Source organism: Nilaparvata lugens, chromosome 8 (assembly GCF_014356525.2).
Source record: "Nilaparvata lugens isolate BPH chromosome 8, ASM1435652v1, whole genome shotgun sequence".
Classification (NCBI taxonomy): Eukaryota; Metazoa; Arthropoda; class Insecta; order Hemiptera; family Delphacidae; genus Nilaparvata; species Nilaparvata lugens.
The window spans coordinates 5646635-5672929 of NC_052511.1; the positions used below are offsets into that span (position 1 = coordinate 5646635).

Sequence of the window (26295 nt, forward strand, 5' to 3'; positions counted from 1 at the left end):
CATCCACACTCTCGCCAAGTGCCGACAAGGGCGAGAGTGTGGATGCCTGCTTTGCCAGCGCTCGCCTTCACTGGCCGTCGCTTTGAGGTTTGTCGAGCGATGGCGAGTGGCCAGCCGAGCATCCACAAATGGTCACATTGCAGTGTGGATGGCAAGACCGAAGTGGCCAAGCTTACCAGCGACTTGGCAAGCAACTTTGCTAGAGATTTGGCGAGAGTGTGGACTAGGCATTAGGATGACGTCATACAAAGCCGGACACGAACTGACAAAATTACCGCTCCGACTCTGAATGAGTTGGAAGGCTCTAGCATTGGAATAGATGAGACCAGAATAAAGAGTTGCGGAGGTGATATTCATACTGAATAGAAAGACTGGATATTGTCTACACCTTTTCCAACTGTATTTGAGAAAGTATTAATTGTAATTGAGAATAGTCATTCATATCTGAAGAAATATCATATGTAAATGAGGATAGTCAATTTTATTTTAGAGGTCATCATTTGCAATTGAGAACAGTAGGTAAATTGAACTTGAAAAAGTATCACATCAATTTGAGAAAATATAATTTTAAATCCAGAAGTTACCAGTTTTAATTGAGAAATTAAATGAAAATACCTGCTGGTTGTTTCCACAAACCAATTTTAACTTACTAGCATAATGATCATTGCAGCTTACTTTTTATGTCAACTTAATGTATTCTGGACTATTTTCTTATTTTCATTTACATTTAACGATTTTTCAAATACAATTCACTATTCTCAATTACCGTACATGTGGTGAATTCTCAAATAAGATTGACTATTCTCATTTACATCTGATGTTTTCTGAAATAAAAATGACTTCTCAAATACAATTCATACTTTCTCAAATACAGTTGGAAAGGTGTAGTCTTTTATTCAGTATTTAGGATTACTTTCAATGAAAACTGACTTGTATCTTTGCATACCTGCCAGGACTCCTGGAGTGGGGACGACTCCGGTGCCTCCCCGGTCTGTGAGGAGAGAACTTGCGCTCATGATCCTTGTCTCTGTCGCGGTGTCTCTCTCTGTCTCTGGGTGACATCGACCTTGACAACGATCTCGAACGCGATCTGCAATCAAACGATACAAAATCAAAACTTCATTCATTCATGAATAATGAGATTCAACATTGACAAACCATTGACAAAGGTGACACAGTCACCGAAAATTTCAGAAAATAATGTAAGTTTCTGAGTGTTTTTTCACCTATTTGTATCTTGTTACCTACTTCAAATTAGTATTATAAAACTGTAAAGTGTTTTCTGTTATGTGCTAAAAATTATATTGATGTTTAATACTGAACCTTCATTCCCCAAGTTGTAGATTCCTATCTACAACAATGTATGACGACATGTGTGTATACACACATGTTCATCATGTATGTAAAGCCGCGTCCACACTATGTCGATCGACTCTGTCAACTCGACAAAATTGCCTCAGTACATGTGGACGAGTGTTTTATTTGAAATATAAATCGAGTTTTTATATAAAATGAGTGATGATGAAGATGCTGGAGCAGCGGCTTCTGCTGCAATTCTTATTGCCATCTTGGGAAGCCAAAAAGATCGTCGCCCGCGGAGATTTTGGGTACGGCCTAGCCTTGTTCGAGGCAGAAAAAAGTATAGTACGGAGGAATTTATGGAAGATTTATTGCTGGATGAGGTTGACGAATTAAATCTAGAATATAGATGTGACGCGGGCTTTAAAAACTTTTTTAGAATGAAAAGTTCCGATTTTGAAAATGATTGCGCCTAACGTAATTAAAAAAGACACACCATTCAGAAAAGCAATTCCAGTAAACCATCGCCTTGCAGTAACGCTGCACTTTTTGGCAACTGGCGATTCATACACTTTTTTTGAAAAAATTAGAAAATTTCTAATTTTCTTTTCCACCTCCACTTTTTCAATGCCAAATGACACCGCAATTTCCACCAAACCATCATGCCGTTTGTTTCTGTTTTTATAGTCAACATCACTTGAATCCCATAAGTAAGAACGATCACGGTACATTTCAATAAAATTCGACGTTTGGGTATCACTCCAATTCATTTTCAATAAAAATGTAAGCACTTGAACAACAGTATAGCACTATTCTATTTTTTAAAACGGCAGTGACAAGATCGACACGTCCACACTGGTGCCTTCGACTCGACTGTCTTTGATCCGGACCGACCTGATTCGGGTTGCGTTCCGACTCGACTCGACAGCGCTCAACAATGTCTAGCGACACGTCCAGACTTGTTCGACATTGTCGATCGGTGTCGATCGACATAGTTTGGACGCGGCTTAATGTCGTTAGTGGAGGACAGCCTGAGATTTATTTCAGAATATCTATCTCACATTGACAAATTGAAAATGAGAAAACTAGAATAACTTGTATTATACTATTTATTTTTATTTTATTTGCCATAAAATAAAACACAAATTGATGAAATAAATACTCTTAATTACAAAACGACACTACCGGCAAAGAACAACTTGTACGCCAGCAGCGAGTTGGAATAACTAGGTATGTAAACATGTCAAAAGAAAAAAGAATAGAGCTTATTCACACCACTAAAATAAATAAAATTACTATGTCACATCTCAATCTTTACAAACGATAAGACAAAGTAACAAATTACAAGCAAATGACACATTAAAAGACAGAAACAAGGAAGCTATGACAAATAATTTTCAAGATTTATAACACAAGATTGAAAGACTGATGAATTTTATCATAATACTATAATTTCTATGTCTTTATTTCAATTCAAATAAAAAATACGTGAAATTGAAAAACACGAAATATTTACCTGCTGATCGATAGTGAGTAGCTATCAGACTTGGGCGTTCGAGATCGAGACTTGCGCTTCTTCTTGATGATCGACGGAGACTTGGATCGATGCCTGGATCGAGACCGCGACCTTGATCGCGACCGCATACGCGACGGAGTTCGCGATCGTGACCTTGAATGCGTCAACTTGTGCTGCAGCACGGGTGATCTCGATCTACTCCTACAAAACAAAACACATAATATCATTCACAAAAATAATACTAAAATTAACATAAAAGGTATGATTTATTCATATATCACCCGCCAACTTAGATATAATATCCATTGGCCCATATGAATAAAACCAGAGCAAATGCTCATGAGCAAGAGCATGGAGCATAAGGTTTTGCTCATGAGCAAAAGGTAGAAGCAAATACATTTGCTCATTTTTATATGAATAAGCTTTACCTTATACTCTTACCTTATGCTCCTGAACTCTGGAGCAAATGCTCACGTATTTTAAAGATTTTTCATCAGCTGATTCGCTATTGTAGCCTTACTTTGTTTTTATAGGTCACGGAAGCGCTAAATATGAAAGTAGGGTGCACCGCTTGTGTTTGCGTCGTCTGCTCTGTTTTCTATTTATAAATAGAGTTTTAGGTTAGTTGAGTTTAGAATTTTGAAATAATAGCGTGAAATAATGTCATCTCTATAATAATCTTCAGCATATTCTTGCATCTTCAGCATATAATACCAATAGCCTTTTTATAATCGTCTACACTCTCATCTTCTTAAATGCCTATTCCCCATTTTGTGATGGCTATCTTTATAACAGGTAATCTTTTGTATTTATTCTTTTGTAGGGATAATGGTGATATATATCATGGTTGAATCTAAAAAGAGTTTTATAGTTCTCAACTGTTGGTTGTGATCGTATCTGGTATAGTTTCCTCTTCCTGATACGAATTGGTTGAGTCATTTTACTATGAGCAAAAGGTGATAAGCTGCTCTAGACTAGACTCACCTTTTTTGAATCATTTGCTTCAAAAGTTGAGCAAATGCTCTAGTTTATTCATACAATTTGGAGCAAAAGCTTTTACTTTTGAGAAAATGCTCAAACTATTTTTTTTTATGAGCATGAGCAAAAGGTTTTGCTCACGTTTATTCATTAAAAATGAAGCAAATGCTCCATATTTTAGAAGTATAAGCAAATGCTCAACTTTATTCATATGGCCCACTGTCTCTTGCCAACAGTGTATATTGTACAATAAACTGCCTCAAACAACCAGGAATCTGCATACAAACAAATTTAAGAAAGTTATATACAGTTATCTGAAAAAAAATGCTTTTTACTCGCTTGAGGAATATCTAAAAACCTAACTTGAATATGATATAAATATGCTTTATCAAGTTTGATTTTCTATCCAATTGTGTGTACTTTTAAAATGTATATAAAATTATGACTTGCCTAATGCTATAATTGTAACCTGATGGTTAATAAAACGAATCTTGAATCATTATTATAGAATATCTTTTGAACCCAAGTATAGCTGATTGGATCGCTTGAGTCCTAACATATTGTATAAATGACAAAGCCTTGGATCGATGCCTGGATCGAGACCGCGACCTTGATCGGGACCGCATACGCGACGGAGTTCGCGATCTTGACCTTGAATGCGTCAACTTGTGCTGCAGCACGGGTGATCTCGATCTACTCCTACAAAACAAAACACATAATATCATTCACAAAAATAATACTAAAATTAACATAAAAGGTATGATTTATTCATATATCACCCGCCAAACTTAGATATAATATCCATTGGGCCATATGAATAAAACCAGAGCAAATGCTCATGAGCAAGAGCATGGAGCATAAGGTTTTGCTCAGGAGCAAAAGGTAGAAGCAAAAGCTTTTGCTCATTTTTATATGAATAAGCTTTACCTTATACTCTTACCTTATGCTCCTGAACTCTGGAGCAAATGCTCACGTATTTTAAAGATTTTTCATCAGCTGATTCGCTATTGTAGCCTTACTTTGTTTTTATAGGTCACGGAAGCGCTAAATATGAAAGTAGGGTGCACCGCTTGTGTTTGCGTCGTCTGCTCTGTTTTCTATTTATAAATAGAGTTTTAGGTTAGTTGAGTTTAGAATTTTGAAATAATAGCGTGAAATAATGTCATCTCTATAATAATCTTCAGCATATTCTTATAATACCAATAGCCTTTTTATAATCGTCTACACTCTCATCTTCTTAAATGCCTATTCCCCATTTTGTGATGGCTATCTTTATAACAGGTAATCTTTTGTATTTATTCTTTTGTAGGGATAATGGTGATATATATCATGGTTGAATCTAAAAAGAGTTTTATAGTTCTCAACTGTTGGTTGTGATCGTATCTGGTATAGTTTCCTCTTCCTGATACGAATTGGTTGAGTCATTTTACTATGAGCAAAAGGTGATAAGCTGCTCTAGACTAGACTCACCTTTTTTGAATCATTTGCTTCAAAAGTTGAGCAAATGCTCTAGTTTATTCATACAATTTGGAGCAAAAGCTTTTACTTTTGAGAAAATGCTCAAACTATTTTTTTATGAGCATGAGCAAAAGGTTTTGCTCACGTTATTCATTAAAAATGAAGCAAATGCTCCATATTTTAGAAGTATAAGCAAATGCTCAATTGAGTATTCTATTCTATTCTAAAAGACAATAACTTGATAGTCAACGTACGCGATTAACAAAAATACAGAAGTCTCATCACGTCTAAAGATGCGTACAGACTTTCGCTCTGCTCCGCAACCGAACGTCACTCCAGCAGAGCGATTGATGATCGACCGGGGTGCTAGAGTGGTTCGACCGGGGAACGCGAGAAGATCTAACATCTTCCGTAACGTTCATGATGGGTGCGTGGGCGGTGCGACTGTGGTTCGATGGAGGAACAAGTGCGGTACGAGGGCGGTACGAGGGAGGAGCGTGCTCGGTGCGGGTTGGAAGAGCGTATAATGTGTACGCAGCTTTAGAAACAAAAGTCTATAATAGGAAAAAATTAACCAGTCACTTTATTCAGCAAATCACTGTTTGATCTTCTGCGAGCAAACCCCTTCTATTCTATGGAGGAGTTTTTCACACATTATTTTTGAGTGTTAAGTGCCGGCTGCACAAAAGCCGATTCAATTTTAACCGTGATTAATTTCACGAGAACCAATTAGAGAAGGCATTTTATATAAGACGGCTTCTCTGGTTGTATCTCGTGGAATTAATCACGATTAAAATTTAACCGGCTGTTGTGCAACCGGCACAAAGTGCTATGAATCACAGATATAATTAGATTGATAGGCTGATCCATTGTAACTAGGTTTTAGTGGAAAAAGTATTCTTTTATAAACATTCCTCTTTTTATGGCCAGTTGGAGGTTGAAAAAATGACCCTCGTAGAAACTGCATTGATTTTGAGTTTTGACGTGTCATTTATACTGCGGGAGTATTTGCTTCCTTGATGCAGTTTCATTTGACGAACAAGTAAAATAACTTCACTTGTATGGGCAACTTTATTGACCGAGCGAAGTGAGGTCTAAGATTCAAGTCGACGGTTTGGCATTTCTCTTAATGTTTAAATGTTTGTATGTTTATATGTTGCGCATTTACGGCGAAACGCGGTAATGTATTCTCATGAAATTTGACAGGTATGTTCCTTTTTTAATTGCGCGTCGACGTATATACAAGGTTTTTGGAAATTTTGCATTTCAAGGATAATATAAAAGGAAAAAGCAGCCTCCTTCATACGTCAATATTAGAGTAAGAATCAGACTATAGAATTATTCAGCTGACAAGTGATTACACAGATGTGTGGAGAAGCCAGTCTATTGCTGTATTTCCATTAAGGTCTATAGTTCCAATCAGGTACTTGTGGATGAGAATACTGCGTGAGGTCTACTGTTCACAGAACTACTAGTTAAAAACAATATAAATCATGTAGTACCTTTTTCATTTAAAACATTTCAACGACTCGTTTCGGCCTACTTAGGCCATTTTCAAGTTGAAACTACATGTTTTATGTTGTTTTTATTAAAGTAAATATGGTATCATTCAAGTATCTCACCTGACAGACCGCGCATGACCATGCTGACTAACAGAGCGACTCCTGGATCGCGAGCGACTACGCATCGGCGTGCGACTGCGCGGCGTGGGCGACTGCAGCGGCGACACCGAGCGACTGCGACTGGGCGAGCGCGACTGTCGCGGACTGCGCGAATAGGAGCCGCCGCGCGACCTTGATCGAGAGCGGCCGCGCGACCGCGATCGCGAATAGCTGCGTTGTCGCTGGCGATGTCGCGCCGCTCGCATCTCTTTCTCCATCATCAGGCGCTGGAAAGTCGCCACCGGTCTTCGATTCCTCCACTGAAACAAATTATGCGAATTCTTCAGTTTCCACAATGCTACATAATATTTGGATCGCTGGATTCAGAGACCAGACTGCTAACCATTACACAATAGAAAATTACAATGAGAAAATCTGTATACTTACAATAATACTGTATCATTAATAATTAATAATAACACTCTAACCGAAACACCGTCTGAATCTATGAGACCAGAGGCAAAATGATTTTTTCCATAGTGGCAAAATTGTGAATCAAAAATTGCTGCCCGCTCTAATACCTTCTCCCCCACTATTCATCAACATTATTCAACTATGCTCGTCAGTCACCAACTCACGGATATCAGGTGAACATCAATTTATTGAAAAGTTACCAGTCTCAGCTACCGGATCTTTCAGATAACGTTCATTTTTTACCAGTCTAGAATACCAGATGTTTCGACTAACAGATATTTTGAGCATTCAATTTTTTTAAATGTTTTTCTCTTCATTATTTTGGTATTTTATTGACATGTTTTATTTGAAAAAAACTAATTATTGTAATTTAGAAAACGCTGGTTTAGGAAAATTGATGACAATGGATGAGTTATCAACCATACAAGCCCCAGCCTTTGGAACTTGTATCAATAGGAGACTCCACAATGAAGTGTCACAAAATAAACATCCACTTAACGAAATAGATGATTCCAACCACTAGTTATTTATGAACTTTTCTTGCTAATAAAATAACTGGAGGCTGAAAACGTTTGCTCAAACAAGTTTCTTGATAACTATGAAAAACATTATTATTTTCAATGATTACCTTTCTGTTTTGCTATAAGCCTATATTGATAAAATATTTCTCCATGATTATTGTTCTGAGTTGTAACTGATAGTATATCTTACACGGATTTTTGTTTGTGTGTGTTCTTACATCCAACATTATACATTTATTAATTTATTACATATCAATGTTTCCAATTTTTTTTTCTATTCTTCCATCACTCAATTTGCAACTGAAATCTATATTATACTTTACTATAATTGAAATTTACCAATGAAAAATGTTTAAATTTATATCAAATATAACACTTTAAACAGACCCGGTCTGTGAGACCGGATGTTTTGGTTTAGGTCAGTTCTGACCATGTTTCGGTTAGTGATAATAATAACACTGAGGGTGATGCCCACATAAGCTCTTAGGCTTGTGCGTGGGTAATAATAGTAATTAATAATTTCTCTGATTGCCAATGAATTGCAACCAGAGAAGTTTATTGACAAAACATATAATTATCATATTATGTAATTAAGTGAGAGGGATGATTATGAGAGATGACGACTACTTTTTAGGAAGTCGGGACCGATGGCTTATCGATTCCTCCGAAAGACGAAGTGGCCGTATCTATGTGATTGTGCTGTGGTCAAACACGTTTGCCCCGGTCGAGATTCGAGCTCGGGTTCTCTTTATTATAAGACCGGCGCGTTATCACTTACTCCAACGAGCCACCCAAATTAGATAATTAGATATTTATATAAAATTGCTACTAGTAATTCTTCTTCTCCAGGAATTGAGGTTAAATCGATATTCATTTTTACTCGCAGACGTAGAGTATTGTATACTTTCAGCAAAAGTATTCTTTATTCCTAATTCATAAATTTTGTCCTGATAAAGCATACCGGTATTCGATCATTATTGTCCATTGTTTCTGTTACCATATTACTTGTGATTGTAAATTGGAATAAATTTGAATTTGAATGGATAATTCTGAAGCCGTGATTGTATTCAACTGTTGCATTACTGAAAGGCAGAATTAAGTTCATTTTCAAATCAATTTATTCTCACAGTTTACAAATAATACAGTACAGTTACAGTACATTTATATATACCCTTACGTTGTGAGAGACTCACATGTAGGCTTGGGCTTGTGTTTGTGAGAACCTGGCGTAATTCGCTGAATTTAAAATCGATAAACCTAATTATGAAAATTAATATTATATGAAACTAAATTTGAGAAATATTTTTCATGTCATCCATTTAAACTATCTACTGATATGTTCAAGTAAGTAATTGTTTTATAGGGTACATTCTTTTTTATGTTTTGTTTCATTTTTCCGTCGGGAAATCCTACAGAATTGAGAAAAGTGATATATAAAATTCAAGTACAGGTTGAGTAAATAGAATAATGGATACATTGAGAATAGTTTTAAAACTTACGATAGTTGACTTCCATTTTGAGTGCCTCTATACCCAGAATGCATGCCACGTGACCTCGGCGGTCTGGAATATCCTCCTCTGTAACTCCGCATGCCTCCTAAAACACACAACCTCAATATTAGTTCCCATTCCATCAACTACCAACAATTCTATACAACAAACTATAAGATTTTGACACAGCCTATCTGGAGACTCCAATCCTTGGCAACGACTTCAAGCATTCAAGTAAGTAGGTAGTTAAAATCATAAAGAAAAGATGGCATTAGATGACTATTTGTATTAGCAAAAGATGCTAGCTATCTTTCCTCTATGCTGTAATTCATACAGTTTAGAAATATTTACATACACAACATTCCTGTAAAACAACAGAGCACTTTTTCAATGAAGAATTTTCATGCTACCTTAAGCTGCGTTTACACCATAACAAAATGTTAATAGCTTAATAATCCTTATAGATTCTATTAGATTGAACGGAACTTGACAAACACATATGTTCATCATGTGTATGATAAGTTATGTTCAATCTAATAGAATCTATAAAAATTAACATTTTGTTAATAACTTTGGTGTAAACGCAGCTTTAATATTGAAAGTTATTTATGGAATTGTTAATTAAAGTTTAAAGTTGTTTATGACATTAGATTAATAACTGAAGTTGAAAGATGTTTATGACATTAAATTTATAACAGAAGTTGAAAGTTGTTAATTAATTGAAATGGTTTAATAAAATGTAACTTGTATATATGTTCATTTATATAATTATGTTCAATGCTTAGCTTGTATATATTTTTTTTGGACGAAAATTGAACTTGAACGTTTTACTGTAGAAACATAACCTATTTTTTGGACATTTTATTAATTTATCAAAACTTGGGAATGGAATAGATTTGGGCCAAGCCTGTTGTTCCTTCCTGATCATATTTATATGATTTGTGATTCTGTCCACGAATAAATAAATAAATAAATAATCTTCGAAGCATCTCCACGAGTTCAATTTTCTGAGATTTAAAGAACTAAAAGTTGTCATGAAATACAACTGCATTAGAAATTTCCTAAAAGAATTGCAGTTATATTCATCTCACACAGATCATTAGGCTACATTAGTTATTGTGATACTTCCTCAAAATCACCAATTTAAAGTAGCAATCAATTTATGGAGGTGGTTGTGAAACACAGTGCTTTAATGTTTGTTTTAACGGCCCGTTCACACAGGAAGCGAACTTCGATCCTATAGGTTTCTATAGCTATTCCTTGAAGAGCTCTCTAAAGGTGCGTACAGAGATATACGCGCCGCGAACATGAGCAATTCACTTTCAATCGACTATATCTGTATTTTTACAGAAACGTTAAGATACAGATATAAAAAGCTTGGCATCAGCTGATTAAAAGTGAATTGCTCATGTTCGCGGCGCATAAATCTGTACGCACCTTTAGATATAAGAATCTATAAGATCGCAGATCACTCTCTGTGTCAACAGGGCCTAAAGAGTCAAATTCAAATTTTGAAGTATGTTTCAGTTAGTGCCACACGATATAAACTGACCTCATCCCAACGTACTTTATAGTATTCTCTACACACCAATTGGGTTTCAATAAAAAAAGGATGTCAATTTCTCGAGATATTCTCTTCAAATTATAGACGTTTATGAATCAATGACATGAAGATATTGCCAGAATTCAACGGCTGTGAAACTGAATTGAAAATATTTACATGACTCAGGTCAGTAGGTCATTATGGTTAAATTCTCTCGTTACCAGTGAACTTTCACCATCCTTTACCAAAGCTTGAAAACCATTCATTAACAGACAAGACGTACAAGTGCAATAGTATAGTGGCGAGCGGTGAAGAATGGAGCTACCTAATTTTTAAAGTTAATACAATTTAAAGAAATAATTATCATTGTACAACCGGACCAATGTGCTGAAATAAGAATACCCTGGTGCCTAAATATCTAGAACAACTTTCAACCATTGAAATAACTAGTAGTTCTGTGAACAGTAGACCTCACGCAGTATTCTCATCCACAAGTACCTGGATTGAAACTATAGACCTTATGGAAATACAGCAATAGACTGGCTTCTTCACACATCTGTGTAATCACTTGTCAGCTGATTTATGATGAATAATTCTATAGTCTGATTTTTACTCTAATATTGGCGTATGAAGGAGGCTCCTTTTTCCTTTTCTATTATCCTTGAAATGCAAAATTTCCAAAAACCTTGTATATACGTCGACGCGCAATTAAAAAAGGAACATATCTGTCAAATTTCATGAAAATCTATTACCGCGTTTCGCCGTAAATGCGCAACATATAAACTTTAAGAGAAATGCCAAACCGTCGACTTGAATCTTAGACCTCACTTCGCTCGGTCAAATATTTTGAATTGAAATAATTCTATTGTTGACGGTTTATAATTTGAAAGACAAACTTTGATCTAAAAAAACTTGGGAACGATGATAATTATTTCTTTAAATTGTATTAACTTAAAAAATTGCTCGCGGTGGATGATTGAGCTAACTAATTTTTAAAGTTAATGCAATTTAAAGAAATAATAATTATCATCGTTCCCAAGTTTTTTAGATCAAAGTTTGTCTTTCAATTATAAACCGTCAACAATAGAATTATTTCAATTTAAAATACGCGGTAATAGATGTTCATGAAATTTGACAGGTATGTTCCTTTTTTAATTGCGCGTCGACGTATATACAAGGTTTTTGGAAATTTTGCATTTCAAGGATAATATAAAAGGAAAAAGTAGCCTCCTTCATACGCCAATATTAGAGTAAAAATCAGACTATAGAATTATTCATCATAAATCAGCTGACAAGTGATTAAACAGATGTGTGGAGAAGCCAGTCTATTGCTGTATTTCCATAAGATCTATAGTTTCAATCAGGTACTTGTGGATGAGAATACTGCGTGAGGTCTACTATTCACAGAAGTACTAGTTATTTCAATGGTTGAAAGTTGTTCTAGATATTTAGGCACCAGGGTATTCTTATTTCAGCACATTGGTCCGGTTGCACAAATGCCTGTTGATTCAATTCCATGAAAACCAATTAGTGAGAGGAAGGCTTCTCTGATTGGTTCAGGATTAAAAGTTAACAGACTTCTATGCAAACGGGGGTGTTTAACTTCCATCAAATAATCATCTTCATATAGGTTGTTTTAACTAATTTTCCAAGGAACAAAATAAGACAGTGATTTATGACATCTGAAAAAAGATAAACGATATGTGACTTTGGAGTTTGTTCGAAAATAATTTAGTGCCAAATCGTATCTTACTTGTCAAAATGCTCTTTAAATACTGGTACGGGTGTATTAATCAACAAAAACAAGCTAATTCATATGCAAAATTGTAACAACAACAAAAGCTAACCCGTAGTTGGGAGTTGAATTGTACTTATTTAGGCATTGATAATATATTACCTACATCATTGTATAAGAACAACAAAAAATAAGAAGCAATTAGAATGTAGAAATTTCATATAGGTAAGTAAAAATACAGTAAACAAGATTGGAGCTAAATAAAGCACAATATAATTCATTTTATGAAATTGTTGATGTCGATATATCTTGTTGGAGGATTTAAATTTTTTGTTTGTATTCACTAAACAGAATGGTTATTTTAATAAGAAATATATCTTTAATTATAAATTTCCTTTTAAATAACATATATTTTATATCAAACCATTTTTATTCGTAAAAGGTAAATTCTCCTCAAATTTCTAACATGTACCTGTGAGAAAACTTTTCTAATAAATTTCTTTTAAATAACAGCTATTCGTAACAGAATGGTTATTCATCTTAATGGTTATCAAGTATATCTTTAATTAAATATTTTCTTTTAAATAACTGCTATTTTCTCTCAATCCATTTTGAATCGTCAAAGGTACATTCTCCCTCAAATTCCTAACATTTACCTGAGAGAAAACTTTTCTAATAAACTTTTATTGTAAAAACAAAAATAAATAATCTTTGTTTTAATCATAATGTACGACCGCACGCCACTGATAATAAAACAAACACAGTGCCACAGAAATCCCAAATTGCTTGTTTTGTTTTCTCAATTACTACTTGTTACCTCTTCTCTTGTATCGCATTTTCCCTGAATCCAGTTCACCTAAATAAAGAAGTAACAGTAATACCACAAACAACAAGGAAATGAAGAAGACAGAAAATAGAACACATATTACAAAGCTACAAAATCAACAGTAATAATGAATCTGTAATAGCGTTTCCTTAGAGATCTGGGAGTCATTGAAAGGAGATGAAAGGAGGGTTGAAAATGAATTTCCAATCCAGGATAATAATTCATTGATGACTCGTTGAATCTTCAATACGTATCAAGATTATTTATTTACTGGTACATAAATCATGACAGAATTATTTGGGAGAGAAGCAACAGGCTTAGCCCAAAACTGCTTCTCTACCGATTTTGATAAATAATGCAGTCCAAAATTAGGTTATGTATATTCCACTATCCTTTAAAGAGATGTTCAGTTTAAAAATATATTTTATAGGTCTACGGCACAAAAAAATTGAATTTAGATGGATTAGACACAAAATAACACCAAAAAAGCACTTGATAATCAAAAACTTGGAAAATATTCAAATAAATAGGAAAATTTTAAGCCGAAACAAATCACAAACTATGTGAATTACATTGAATGAAAATGAACTTTATTCAATATGATCTTACCTACATATTGAAGATTCATTGACAGTAATCAATAAAATATTATCCTTGATTGGAAATTCATTTTCTGACAAGGCCAAACCTCCTGTAGACTATTTTCAATATTATGGTAATTTATGAAAAGGTGTATATTATCCGGTCAATGGGTCTGACAAGCAAAACGATAACAACATAATGGGCTAAAATCTTTATCGAGTAGGTTCTTGAAGAATCCGTCTCATTATGTCTTTATTTTTATAACATCAATCATCATGGACTGAAATGGAAATACCTTTCTAGATTTATACGAAACACTAATTGAAGGTTATAGTTACAATATTTCTTTAAGGGCGCCAAATTCATCTTTTACTAGTAATTCTCAAATATATTTTATTGAAAATATTAATTTCAAAGATTACTCTATACTCTGAACATTCTCTACTCTACTACTAATAACAAATAGAAGCAATTTATCAATTAATTTTTATTCCACTAATAATGTTTGTACATCTGAATCAAAATAACAAGGGTTTTGTTCCCTCACTGACAAAAATTGATTCACAAATTTCAAAAAATGAGGCAGTTGAATTTCATCCTACTTCATCTAGGCTAACAAAAATCCCAACCTCGGTAAACAAAGCCATAGTGCAAGACAGGTGGTTGATGGTGACGTCAGCACAGGTAGGGCTCCTACACAAATAAAAACACTAGCTGATATAGATCAGCTGAAATCAACAAATTTGTATTGGTGTAGGAGCCCTACCTGTGCTGACGTCACCAGAATGCACTGTGGCTTTGTTCACGGAGGTAGTGCATAAATTAATAATTGATGAATCAAACTGATTCAATTCCATTTTTCACAATACAGAATTTACTGTTTACTAGAGCTTACAAAATTGTGTATTTCTGAATCCTGAATTTACAGAATCTTCTAAATTATTAAAGCGTACTTAAATCTTATGAGTCTCAACCTTTTTGCTCATATTGATCCCCCGTAAAGTTCTAGGTCAGCCGTCCACTAGAACCGTTTTCGTCCAAACTAGCATCGAAAACTACCGAACGATCCCCCAACAAAGAAAGGAATAGATGCTCGTCCATTGCAACAGATTCATACGGCCGTGCACGGCCGTCTCCGGCCGAACTAGCTAGACGAGCTGAGACAACAAAGTGTTCCTAACCTAAAATTGTTTCACAGTCTTGTTTGTTTTTGTTTTTTGAAGTTGTAACTATGAACAATGAAAAGTTGATAGTTTGGTTCAATAGCATGTTCCATTGTAGGATATGCGAGAAAAAAGATATCATCGTTGTGATGTTCAAAAGAATCTGTGAACAAAGATTGCTTAATAATGAATAACTAATCTAGTGGATATTTATTTATTCAATTTTCAAAATCTCAATATAATCATTGTTTGTGAAAAATTTTGGTGGCTATGATAGTAGTTAATTCAATAATTGGCAACTAGACTGACATAAACGGTTCCAATGGACGACCATATTCGGTCGAATTAACGGCCGGCAGATTCGTCCGATCCAACGGCCGAACGGATCGGTTGAATACGGTTCCAGTGGACGGTTACCCCTAAACTTATGTGAGATAATGGAAAAAATTATGATTATTAAGCGAGATGTGAGGAAGCTTAACGTGGATTCTGATCCACAGGCAATATTTTTAATTAGATTCAATTCTAAACGTTACAATACAGTATTACAACTTTACTACAGCAATACTCGAATCTTGACAATGTTCCATTCATCAGTTCTGTACCTCTATTATTCCAGGAAGAATAGTACCAATGGTTTTGGCCAATGGAAGGACGGGATAGGTAGCAGGGTCGGGATTTTCCTTTTCCGTCTAAACACAGTTTTATAAATGATAAAAATCACAATCTATCTAAACTGTTCCAAGATGGAATCTAAACTGATGAAATTTTTAACTCTTTTAGCTTCAAGTTTCAAGTAAAATAGAAAATAATTATTTTAATCTGAACTGTTTGGTAGTCAATGATATCATGAGTAGCCTAAATAAAAAGCGATAATCCAATACAATTATTAAGAGTGATCAAAGTTGTTCCTGAGTGACTTTTGAATTTGATTCGATGAAAATTCGACTGAGTCACTGTCGATGTTGTAGAACCGATCCATAATGAATTAAAAACACACATATCGTCAAACTCTACAGTTTTATTTGGTACAGGACTATGGTTTCGTGACTACACAGGTCACATTTTGAAGCTGACTTGAAGTCTTCAAGTCTTTCAATCTGACTTGAAGTCTTGAAAGACTTGAAGACTTCAAGACAGCTTGAAAATGTGACCTGTGTGGTCACGAAACCATGGTCCTGTACCAAATAAAACTGTAGAATTCGACAATATTATGTGTTTTTTATTTCATCAATTCGATGAAACAATCTATTCATGATATATTCAATTAGATATATTAAGTCAAACTTATAATTTTACAACAATAAGATTGCTGCTCGCTTCTTCAAGTCCGTCGCAGACATATTTTTCTCACTTCAAATATGGACATTTTTAAAAAGTATCTGTAGAGCGAAACACTCATTCTAAGGGAAAAATTCAGACTTCAATTTTAAATCACTTATGAAGTGCAAAATGCACAATTAGCAGTAACACTATAAAGCCTTGACACTCCAGTTATTTTCTTCAGTCTGAAGGCTAGGCACACACCAGTTAGTCAAGACAAGACAAGACTAGTCACGTTTAGTCACAATGCTTCAAATGGTTGCTTATGGCGAAACTCACACTGATTAGCCATTGCAATTAGACATGTCTCTATAAGCAACTATGTGAAATATTGTGACAATATATTTCACATAGTTGCTTATGAAGACATGTCTAATTGCAATGACTAATCAATGTGAGTTCTGTCACAAGCAACTATGTGAAGTATTGTGACTAAACGTGACTAGTCTTGTTTTGACTAACCGGTGTACGCCCAGCTTGATGATTACCTACACCAGGTGTCGAAACGAGCTTCACTGCTAATAGTAAGTGCATTTTTCACTTCATGTTTTATAATTAAAGTTTGAAAGTAATAGTAAAAAATAATAGATATGCAACACAGAGGCCCGGTTGCAAAACAGCCGGTTAAATTTTAACCGTGATTAATTTCATGAGAACCAATCAGAGAAGGCGTTTTGAAAAGACGGCTTCTCTGATTGGTTCTCGTGGAATTAATCACGGTGTTAAACCGGCTGTTGTGCAACCGGCACAAAAAGTTTCAGATAATACAGTCTTCAAAAGAATGCAAAATTAATGTGATTCGATAACCATAAACACAAAAAGGACACTTTTATCAAAATAATTTTAAGGAGTTTCAAAAATATCACTGACCATATATAAAGGTCATTCTGAAATATAACTGGCCAAGTATTTTTATTCGACACAACAGAAAAAAGGACACATTTCACAAAAATCATTTGAAGGAGTTACAAACACATAACTGAACATAGATAAAGGTCGTTTTGAAATACAGGGTGATTATAAAAGGACTTAACAACTTTGAAAGCACATACATATTTATTTAAATTACTTACAGAATTGAGAAAAGTGTCATTTTGTTACAAAACACTTCAAGTTTAAAGTGCGGGTGTTATTTGTTTGATGTGACAGCCGTTGGATCCAACATACATCCCACCGATAATCGATTTCTTGCCACACTCGTACCAGCATATCAGGCGTAGCTTGTGCAACCGCAGCGATTTGATTGTTATCCGATTTCGGAGGTCATTTAGATTGTCTGGTAGAGGCGGAGCATAAACCTTATCCTTAATGAAACCCCACAGGAAGAAATCCAGCACCAGCTTATTTCCACGAAGAAGTTCGGGATTTTCTAGACAATTGCTTTCAACTTCGCTGGATTGCATGGCCACCTCGCTCACCGGATGTAACACCGATGGATTTCTTTATTTAGGGTTTCATCAAGGTTTAATTAAGGATAAGGTTTGCGTTCCGCCTCTACCAGACAATCTAAATGACCTCCGAAATCGGATCACAATCACATCGCTGCGTTTGCACAAGTTACGCCTGATATGCTGGTACGAGAGTGGCAAGAAATCGATTATCGGTGGGATGTATGTCGCATTACCAACGGCTGTCACATCGAACTTAAATAACACCCACACCTTAAACTTGAAGTGTTTTGTAACAAAATGACACCTTTCTCAATTATGTTAGTAATTTTTTAGTAATAACTCAGGTTTTTAACCTTCTCAGGGACTTTCCGTATTTAATAATAATACTATTTTACTGTTAACTTATTTTGTTAATTTATTGTCAATTGTATTTATGTAATTATAGACATTCATGTATGCATTGTATGAAGGAAAAATAAACTATTGATTGATTGAATTTCAATAAATATTTATGTACTTTCAAAGTTGTTAAGTACTTTTATAATCACCCTGTATAATTGACCAAGTGTCAATTGATACCATAGACACAAAAAATGACACTTTACAAAATAATTTTTATTAAACATCATTAATTATTCTTAAGGCTTGGCGCACACCAGTTAGTCAAGACAAGACATGATCAGACACGTTTAGTCACAATAGCTGCTTGTGACGCAGCTCACACTAATTAGTCATTGCAATTAGACATGTCTTCATAAGCAACTATGTGAAGTATTGCGACTAAACGTGACTATAGTGAGGTCCACGTTATAATGGCAGTGTAGGATTGGCAATACTGTTGCTGTCCTTTTCTATCATACAACAAAGAAGATAGCGCTATCTCTCTCTAGCTTTGCAATGTTGTCTGTTTGCCAGAATATTTTATTTTTACTTTTGACAGTGACTGTACAAAAGTGGACAAACAATTCTCAGCCGCCATTTTTTCTTCATTCTATCAAGATACCTTAATAAACAAGTCTTATAATTGATTTAAAATTAATATTTGAAACAATTGAATAATTTTTAGACATTACCGTATGAGAAACACAAATTAAAATACCTGAAATGATACTTTAAAAGTTGATAACTAACTATCCTAGACTTCATCCATGCTTCAGTTAGCCTACACGTATAGGTTATACCTACTCGTACCGGTATAAATAATATTGAAAGTTTATTTCAGAATAATTATTTTCATTGAAATTACTTAATTTAAATAGGCTTTCTATTTTTCTATTATTTTTAAAAGAAATTTGAATAGAATACCTACCAAATAGCTTAATTTCTGTTGTTTTGGAATTCAGATTGGTATATCACAGCTTTTTAAATTAGCCGCCATTTCAGGTCTGTATAATAATAAAATCTGATCTCAGTTATGGAAGCAAATTTTTGAATCAAATCATGAAAAATATATATTCTTGATTTATTTGACATTAAATTGATTATTTTTCAAAATTTATAGTTTTAATGTTTATTTTGGACCAAAATTTTATAAAAATTGTACACGTGAGATTCTAGCCTTATCTTGGACTTTGTTATCTATAAATTTGGAAGAAAAATAGCACAAGTACTACCTTATTATTTTATCTTTCAATGTTATTACATTAGTGTTATTTGCATTGTAGATAAATAAATAAATAAAAAAAATATAAAAAAAATAAAAATATTATTAGATCAAATTTAATGGGATGAATTGAGTAACAGCTGTGTACACTCAGTGGCAAAATGGAGAGACTTGGCAACGTTTTTCTCCTATCTTTCTTCACTGCCATTATAACGTGGACCTCACTATAGTCTTGTCAAGACTAACCAGTGTAGGTAGACCCAGCCTAACCCTTGTCCTAGAACAAGCGTTATGTAATATTGTTCTGAGGAGAAGATAATGGAAGCAATAGTGCTCTAACAATAGAAAATTTACTACAATTAGATTCACACATATCAGTAACAGTAAACATGCCCGGTACAGTGAGAATGTTATTAGGAACCCACATAAAATTTAAACTAAAAGTTATTTTGATAATTAAAAAAATAAAAATCAACTGCCCTGATGAATTGGATACTCTCTCCAATAACATAATAGAACATGAATTACTGTCCATAAATAAGGGCGCTGAGTTCCAAAAGATCAAGCAGACTACGGTGCACTCTTCAAATAAATTCATTTATTAACATAATAATATACTGTGACATGGGTAGGATTTAAGTACTTATTTTATTGATTGATTTTTTGTGTTTTAGATTCAAGATTTTTCAGGAGAAAAGACCCTGATATTAAAATGACAATTTCCGTAGTTGGACTTTAGTGTGAAAATATAATTTAGAGAGAAAGTAGTATTATTGCAGCGACAATAAGATTCTGCTAACTTATGTCGGCTGTGGGTGAGTGCCAAAATTATAGCTCTTTATAAGAACTTTCACCCGTCCGAGACCCTAATTAGTAATCAATCATTAGTTGTAGTAAATTTCGTAAGGTTTTTCATGTAAGTTTCATAATATCTGGTTAACAAAATCTTATTGGTCATGTAGTTTCTTTTCAAACTTTTGTTTAAATAATGTTCAGTGTATTTTGTTTTGTTCAAAATGGATTACTTAATAAATTAGAAATGAATCACCTAGCAGATAGTCGTTGTTGCTCAAGTTCCCATGACTCCTTCAAAATACAGTCGAACCTCTCTATAACGAACCTCCACTTAACGAAATCCTCTACACAACGAATTTTTACCTGGTCCCATGATATTTTAGAGTTTTTGCTGCTTATTTACCTCTATTTAACGAATTTCGGACCTCTCAACAACAAAGCTTTCTCTTGACTTCAACATACAAAGTGTAGTGTGTATAGGAAGCAGACGGTCATTTTCAAGGAATTTTTAATTTCAGCAGAAAGGTCAATAGACTAAAAATAATGGCGATTCAGGTAGGAAGAAGATAGAGTGGTAGACAGTCAATAGAAGGTAAAACACAGGTCGGAAATTGAATGCAAGTTACTGAAAATTGAATTCCAAGAGCTTGTCATTATTGTGGACCAGGAAGGTGAACGACTGGACTTTCCCATTCTTGCTTTTGTCACACAATTCAACAATTCAATTCTTTGAACTGACTATGATGATGATGATGATGATGATGACTGTGACGAACCTGAGGAGAAGAATTCGTCAGATCAAGAAGTTCTAGAGGCTTTCAAAATTATCAGGCAATTGGTAAGTTTACTTGCTTATTACGTTCTACAAATATTCAAAAAACATGTTTTTTTTCAACAGCATGAATTTTCAAATTTCCATATTAATATTGGCCTAATAGGTACCCTACCTACGTTCGCGATGATATGTTTTATGTAGGCTACCATATTAATTTATTTACCGCCGTGATACGATATTTTAAGATCCATAGGATCGTGGAAGTTTTCTTGACAGAACATCTCAATAACGAATACCTCTCGATAACGAGATAATTTTTTCTCGGGATAATCGAATTCGTTATACAGAGGTTCGACTGTAGTTAGGGATCTTCTACCCCCATCTGGGGCAGGTTACAATACAAATTGATAAAATAAATATTTTCAATTACAAAATAGCACTACCGTCAAAAAACAACTTGTGCGCCGTCAGTATTTAAATATTCTAAGAAATGTGTAAATGATTACCGTAAATAGGCGGCGGGTAGGATGGTATCTGATAGGTGGTCTGCACGGGCATGGGAGGGGGGAGACTGGTGTCGGGCATGACATGACCCCCTACCACTCCCGGGATGCCACTCCCCTCATCCACGGTCGGTGTACCGGAGCGTTCCTCCATCGGCAATCTCTGGCTGCAAACATTTCAAAGTATCCAATTACTCAAACACTACTTTTTACAATATTCATTTAATGTTTCAATATACTCAATTATACATTAGATTAATCGTGGGAATACCAACAGGCACAGCCCAAAACTGTTCTTCCCGAATTTTTATTCATATAACATTCCAGAAAGAACGTTATGTTTTTCCATTTTATAAATTTTGTGACCAATTTACAATATTCTCATACTGTCCACCGCTCATAAATTGGCTCCGAAGTCTGAGGTGGAGAAGGGAAATGAATGAGTGTGACTACGGTAGTGTAACTACAAACCCTGCTCACTAATAAAGCCGGACTAATAAAGCATTAATGAAACCAATAAAAATGTTAGGATGTAATTTTACTTTTCGCTGGTTAAATACTAGTTTATTTACTAGATCGCTGGTTAAAATTACAAATTTGGTGGGATGGAAATTACTCAATTAAATTTGGCGAAGGCAAATAGATCATAGAGTTTGTGTACTCGCTGCCTGACTCTCTAGTGCCTTACGTCACGTCTAAAAATAGATCGACTGCATTCCTTACAGAGGCCAACTTACGAGCGGTGGACAGTAGTATGCTACTATTCTTTAGTTCTGATTGTTCGTAAAGCTGCGTGGACTTATGCGACACGAGCATTTCGCTTTTCATCAGCTGATACTATGTTTATTATTATTCTGTATCTTACTATTTCTATACAAATATAACAAGCATAACATCAGCTGACGAAGCGAAATGCGCGTGTTAGTGGCGCTCAAGTCTGTACACACCTTCCTTAAATATTGAAATCATCACAACCATCATTGAGATAACGAAAATCCATTATGAATCTATGAGTTTCTAGTTAAGGGTGTGAGTGCACACAAAGAGCGTTATTAGAAGGATGAAGCTTATTGAAATAATGAGGCAAGAAGCAAAATCGTCTATCTTTGGACAAACAACATATTTCTGCATATTTCAACTCGAATTAGGATTAAATATCCTGCACCTTGAAAAGTTTTTCGTGTGTTTACCTTATAGCAACTGTCATGCAGACGATACAACATCATTGACGATAAATAATATACTGATGAGGCGTCAAGGACTGCATACTCTGCTTCAAATCTTTGATGCACATTATGAGAGAGACTAGTATGACCATGAATTTACTGAACCTAGTTATAAATTTTTTCAGACATACCTACTAATGATGTATAATCTTTGATGCATAAATTTATCGGTATTAAACTGTATTTATGTAAAATCACAGAAAATTCATCAATTGTACTCTGTCTTAAAACCGAAATTCTTATTATATTTGTTATTCTTTATTTGTCTCCACGAATGTAATAGTTGATTTTCAGCTTTTGAACTCGCAGCAGGCGCTCAGGTTTTCCTTGCCGGCTGTGCCAACAAGTAATATTTATTTTGTTCTATTGTAAAAAACTTAAATTATTCGAATTGTATTGTATAATTTAAATTATAGTAAGTTTTATAATGTAATTTTGTTTTTGGCAAATAAATTATTATTATTATTATTTATTGATAATTTTGGACTAACTGATTAGGCATCATAGGTCACATATTCTGCTTGACATTTTTTATGCATTAGAGATTGGTTTTATCAGGATTTTACTGTAGACTATCATTCAATTTGTAATAAGTTGTAATAACAACTCGTTCAGGTAGTACATAAATAAATACATGAATCATTTCAGTCACTAATTAGGCATCATGTGCCGCATCTTCTCTTGGCATCATTGATGCATATTATAACAGAGATAGGTTAGCTAGATCTGTCAGTATTTTACTGTATTAATCAATAACTTCAGTTCCAATAACAGCTCTTTCAGGTGTACTATCGTGTTGTAAATAAATAATTTGAGACTCACTGATGAGGCATCATCGGGCGCATACTCGGCTTGAGGGCGATCTCGCCGGACACCACCACCTCGTCGAGCGACACACCTGGAGGCACACAATTGGTGGTAGGAATCGGAAAGTGGTGATTGGACGAGGAGGAGGATGAGGAGTGGGGAGGAGGAGTTGGTGATGAGAGGAGGAGGCAGAGGAGGAAGAAGAGTGGTGGTGATCGTGAGACCGCGATGAATGACCGTGAGGAGGCCGGTCGTCCTTCGGGTGATGATAGTGACTACTGCGCATGTGCATTGAGTCGATTTCCTGGATGGGTTGGCCTCCCGAGGCGGGCGGGGGAGTGGTGACTTCGACCGGACTCGTTGTGCTAGGGGAAGACGACTGCGGTCGGCTGATTTCAGCTGCAACAGCTGAAGGGGCAGAAACAGCTGCAACAGAAATTACCAACCGCGTGCTCAACTTAACGAGAATCGAACAGCTGGAATCGGGCAGGACAGTAGAAAAAGGCTCTCAAGGGTTCTTTGGGAAAGAAGATTCTCAAGGGTTCTTTGGGAAAGAAGATTTTCAAGGGTTCTTTTGGGAGAAAAGTTCTCAAGGTTTTCAGTTCAAGGGAGGATTCTCAGTTCATCAGGTCTTGACTATTTATTATTATTAAACGAAAATCCAAATTAAATGCTGTAATTCACCCCGAAGACTTCTGCTACTGCAAATATTGACAACAGGGTAAACAGCTAGATGGAAATTCGATGAGCGCTACTATTCAACAATTTTAAATAATTACAATATCTCAGTAATTTTCATCTGTAGTCTTGACTATTTCTTAAATCTTGGCTATGATACTGGTACACATGGGAATATGAGCCAGAAGAAGAACGGGAGAAATAAATGTTGGAGAAAAAATAGATATCTATTAACGGTGACGAGAAAGAAATCAATGATAAAAGAAAGGTAAGGAAGAGAAAGAGATTGCAGATTGCAAAAGCAAATAAGGAGATAAATGACGAGAAACAAGAATTTTAGCTATTACAATATTTATGAAGGAGATGAAATAAAGAACAAGAAGAGATTGCAAAAACAAATGGACTAAGGAGATAAATGACGAGAAAAATAAATTTTAGCTATTACAATATTTATGAAGGAGATGAAATAAATAACAAGAAGAGATTGCAAAAACAAATGGACTACGGACAGAAAGAATGATAGAAATATAAAGATTAGCTATTCCAATCATTATAAAAGATTTTTACAAAATAGATACAAGAAGAAACATAAAAGTTCGAAAAAAGACAAAGGGGAGTATGGGGGAAAATATGTAAAAGTCCCCTCCTCAATCTAATCACAGAATGACTAACAATCACTTCTTGTATAATCTCTGAAAAAATTATTTTTATTCAAATATACTATTTTAAATAAGGCTCGAATTCTTTCAACAAGCTATTCTACAAACAACAACTATCATCTCTTTTCTGTATACGGCTACTTGTAATATAAATATAAAGAAAATATAAATCTCAGTACCCTTTTTTTGAAATATTTCATCACATAAAATAAAATATTTCAAAAAAAGGGTAATGAGATTTTTATTTTCTTTATATTTAAACAACTATCATTCTTCTCAAGAATTCTTAATAACAAATAACGCTTTCACAAAGAGAATAACAGAAACTACAATACATCAAGAACTAAGATTGGAAACTAAAATTAATATATTTGATAACTTAATTGATAATATTTATAATTAATTCACTTGAATTGATAATAACTCAGATTGATAGTATTTTATACTAGCAATTTATATTGGAAAACAATTAGGCCTACTTAATGTTGAAATAAAGTAGTTCATTTTAGACGAATACATCTGGATGTTTACATCTGGTAAATCCTAGATAGAGCTGCATAAATATTTCATTGTTTGTACCGGTAGCAGTTTTTAGTACTTCAGTACTCTACTGGCCGTTTTCACACTCACCGATTGTCGGCCAATACTCAGAACTGTCCTCTGATTGGCTAAGCTGATTCTCAGGCAATCATTAAACAATTTTGAGTGTCGGTCGACAATCGGTGAGTGTGAAAACAGCCATTATCAAAGCCCGTTATGAGTACTTCAATAGAAGGCTACTTCACAAGTAGTTAACAATGGAATTCGGTGTTTGAAAACAGATAGTTATAAAAGGTAAAAATCATTACAGTTCCTCAACTAGATATTTAAAAAAGGTATAATAGTTATTCCAGTTCCACAACTAAAGAATAATACAAATTTGTAAAGATCATTGAAAATTTACGACAATTATCGTTTTTCAACCACGGAATGTTTGCAAGTAGACTAACCTTGCTACCTTGAATAATAAGTAGAATTAATTCATAATTTAGAATAAGTAGACCAACCTTGCGCCGTGGTTGCAGCACTAGCCTGATAAGACGGATCAGGTTGTGTCGGTTGGCTAGTCTGAGGGGGCGGAGCAGCATCCTTGCTCGACTGCAGGGGGGCAGCCTGACTCCGGCTGTACCCCGTCTGACTCTTAAAGTTGTTCACATTGGTGCGCAGAAACCGGTTCGGAATCAGTGTGTCTGGAGACACGCTGCATTCCTTGCAGTCGGGGCACTGATGGTTCTCAGATTCCAGCAGAACTGTCCTGATGCCTGGAAAACAGCAGAGAGTAAAACATTATATAGTGGTATCGCCCAATG

At 34.8% G+C, this 26295-nt stretch overlaps 1 protein-coding gene across 1 annotated transcript in view; it reads right to left on the reverse strand.

The window, feature by feature from the left end:
• The window catches only part of LOC111064432 (E3 ubiquitin-protein ligase RBBP6), a 107317-nt gene that overhangs the window by 67730 nt on the left and 13292 nt on the right, over positions 1 to 26295 (reverse strand). Inside the window, exons 8-14 of the mRNA XM_039435060.1 lie at positions 25993 to 26247; positions 23636 to 24035; positions 21580 to 21743; positions 9380 to 9483; positions 6874 to 7172; positions 2816 to 3016; positions 947 to 1090 (exon numbers count right to left, since the gene is read on the reverse strand). Of these exons, the coding sequence (XP_039290994.1) occupies positions 947 to 1090; positions 2816 to 3016; positions 6874 to 7172; positions 9380 to 9483; positions 21580 to 21743; positions 23636 to 24035; positions 25993 to 26247 (1567 nt within the window). The remainder of the gene's footprint in view (positions 1 to 946; positions 1091 to 2815; positions 3017 to 6873; positions 7173 to 9379; positions 9484 to 21579; positions 21744 to 23635; positions 24036 to 25992; positions 26248 to 26295) is intronic.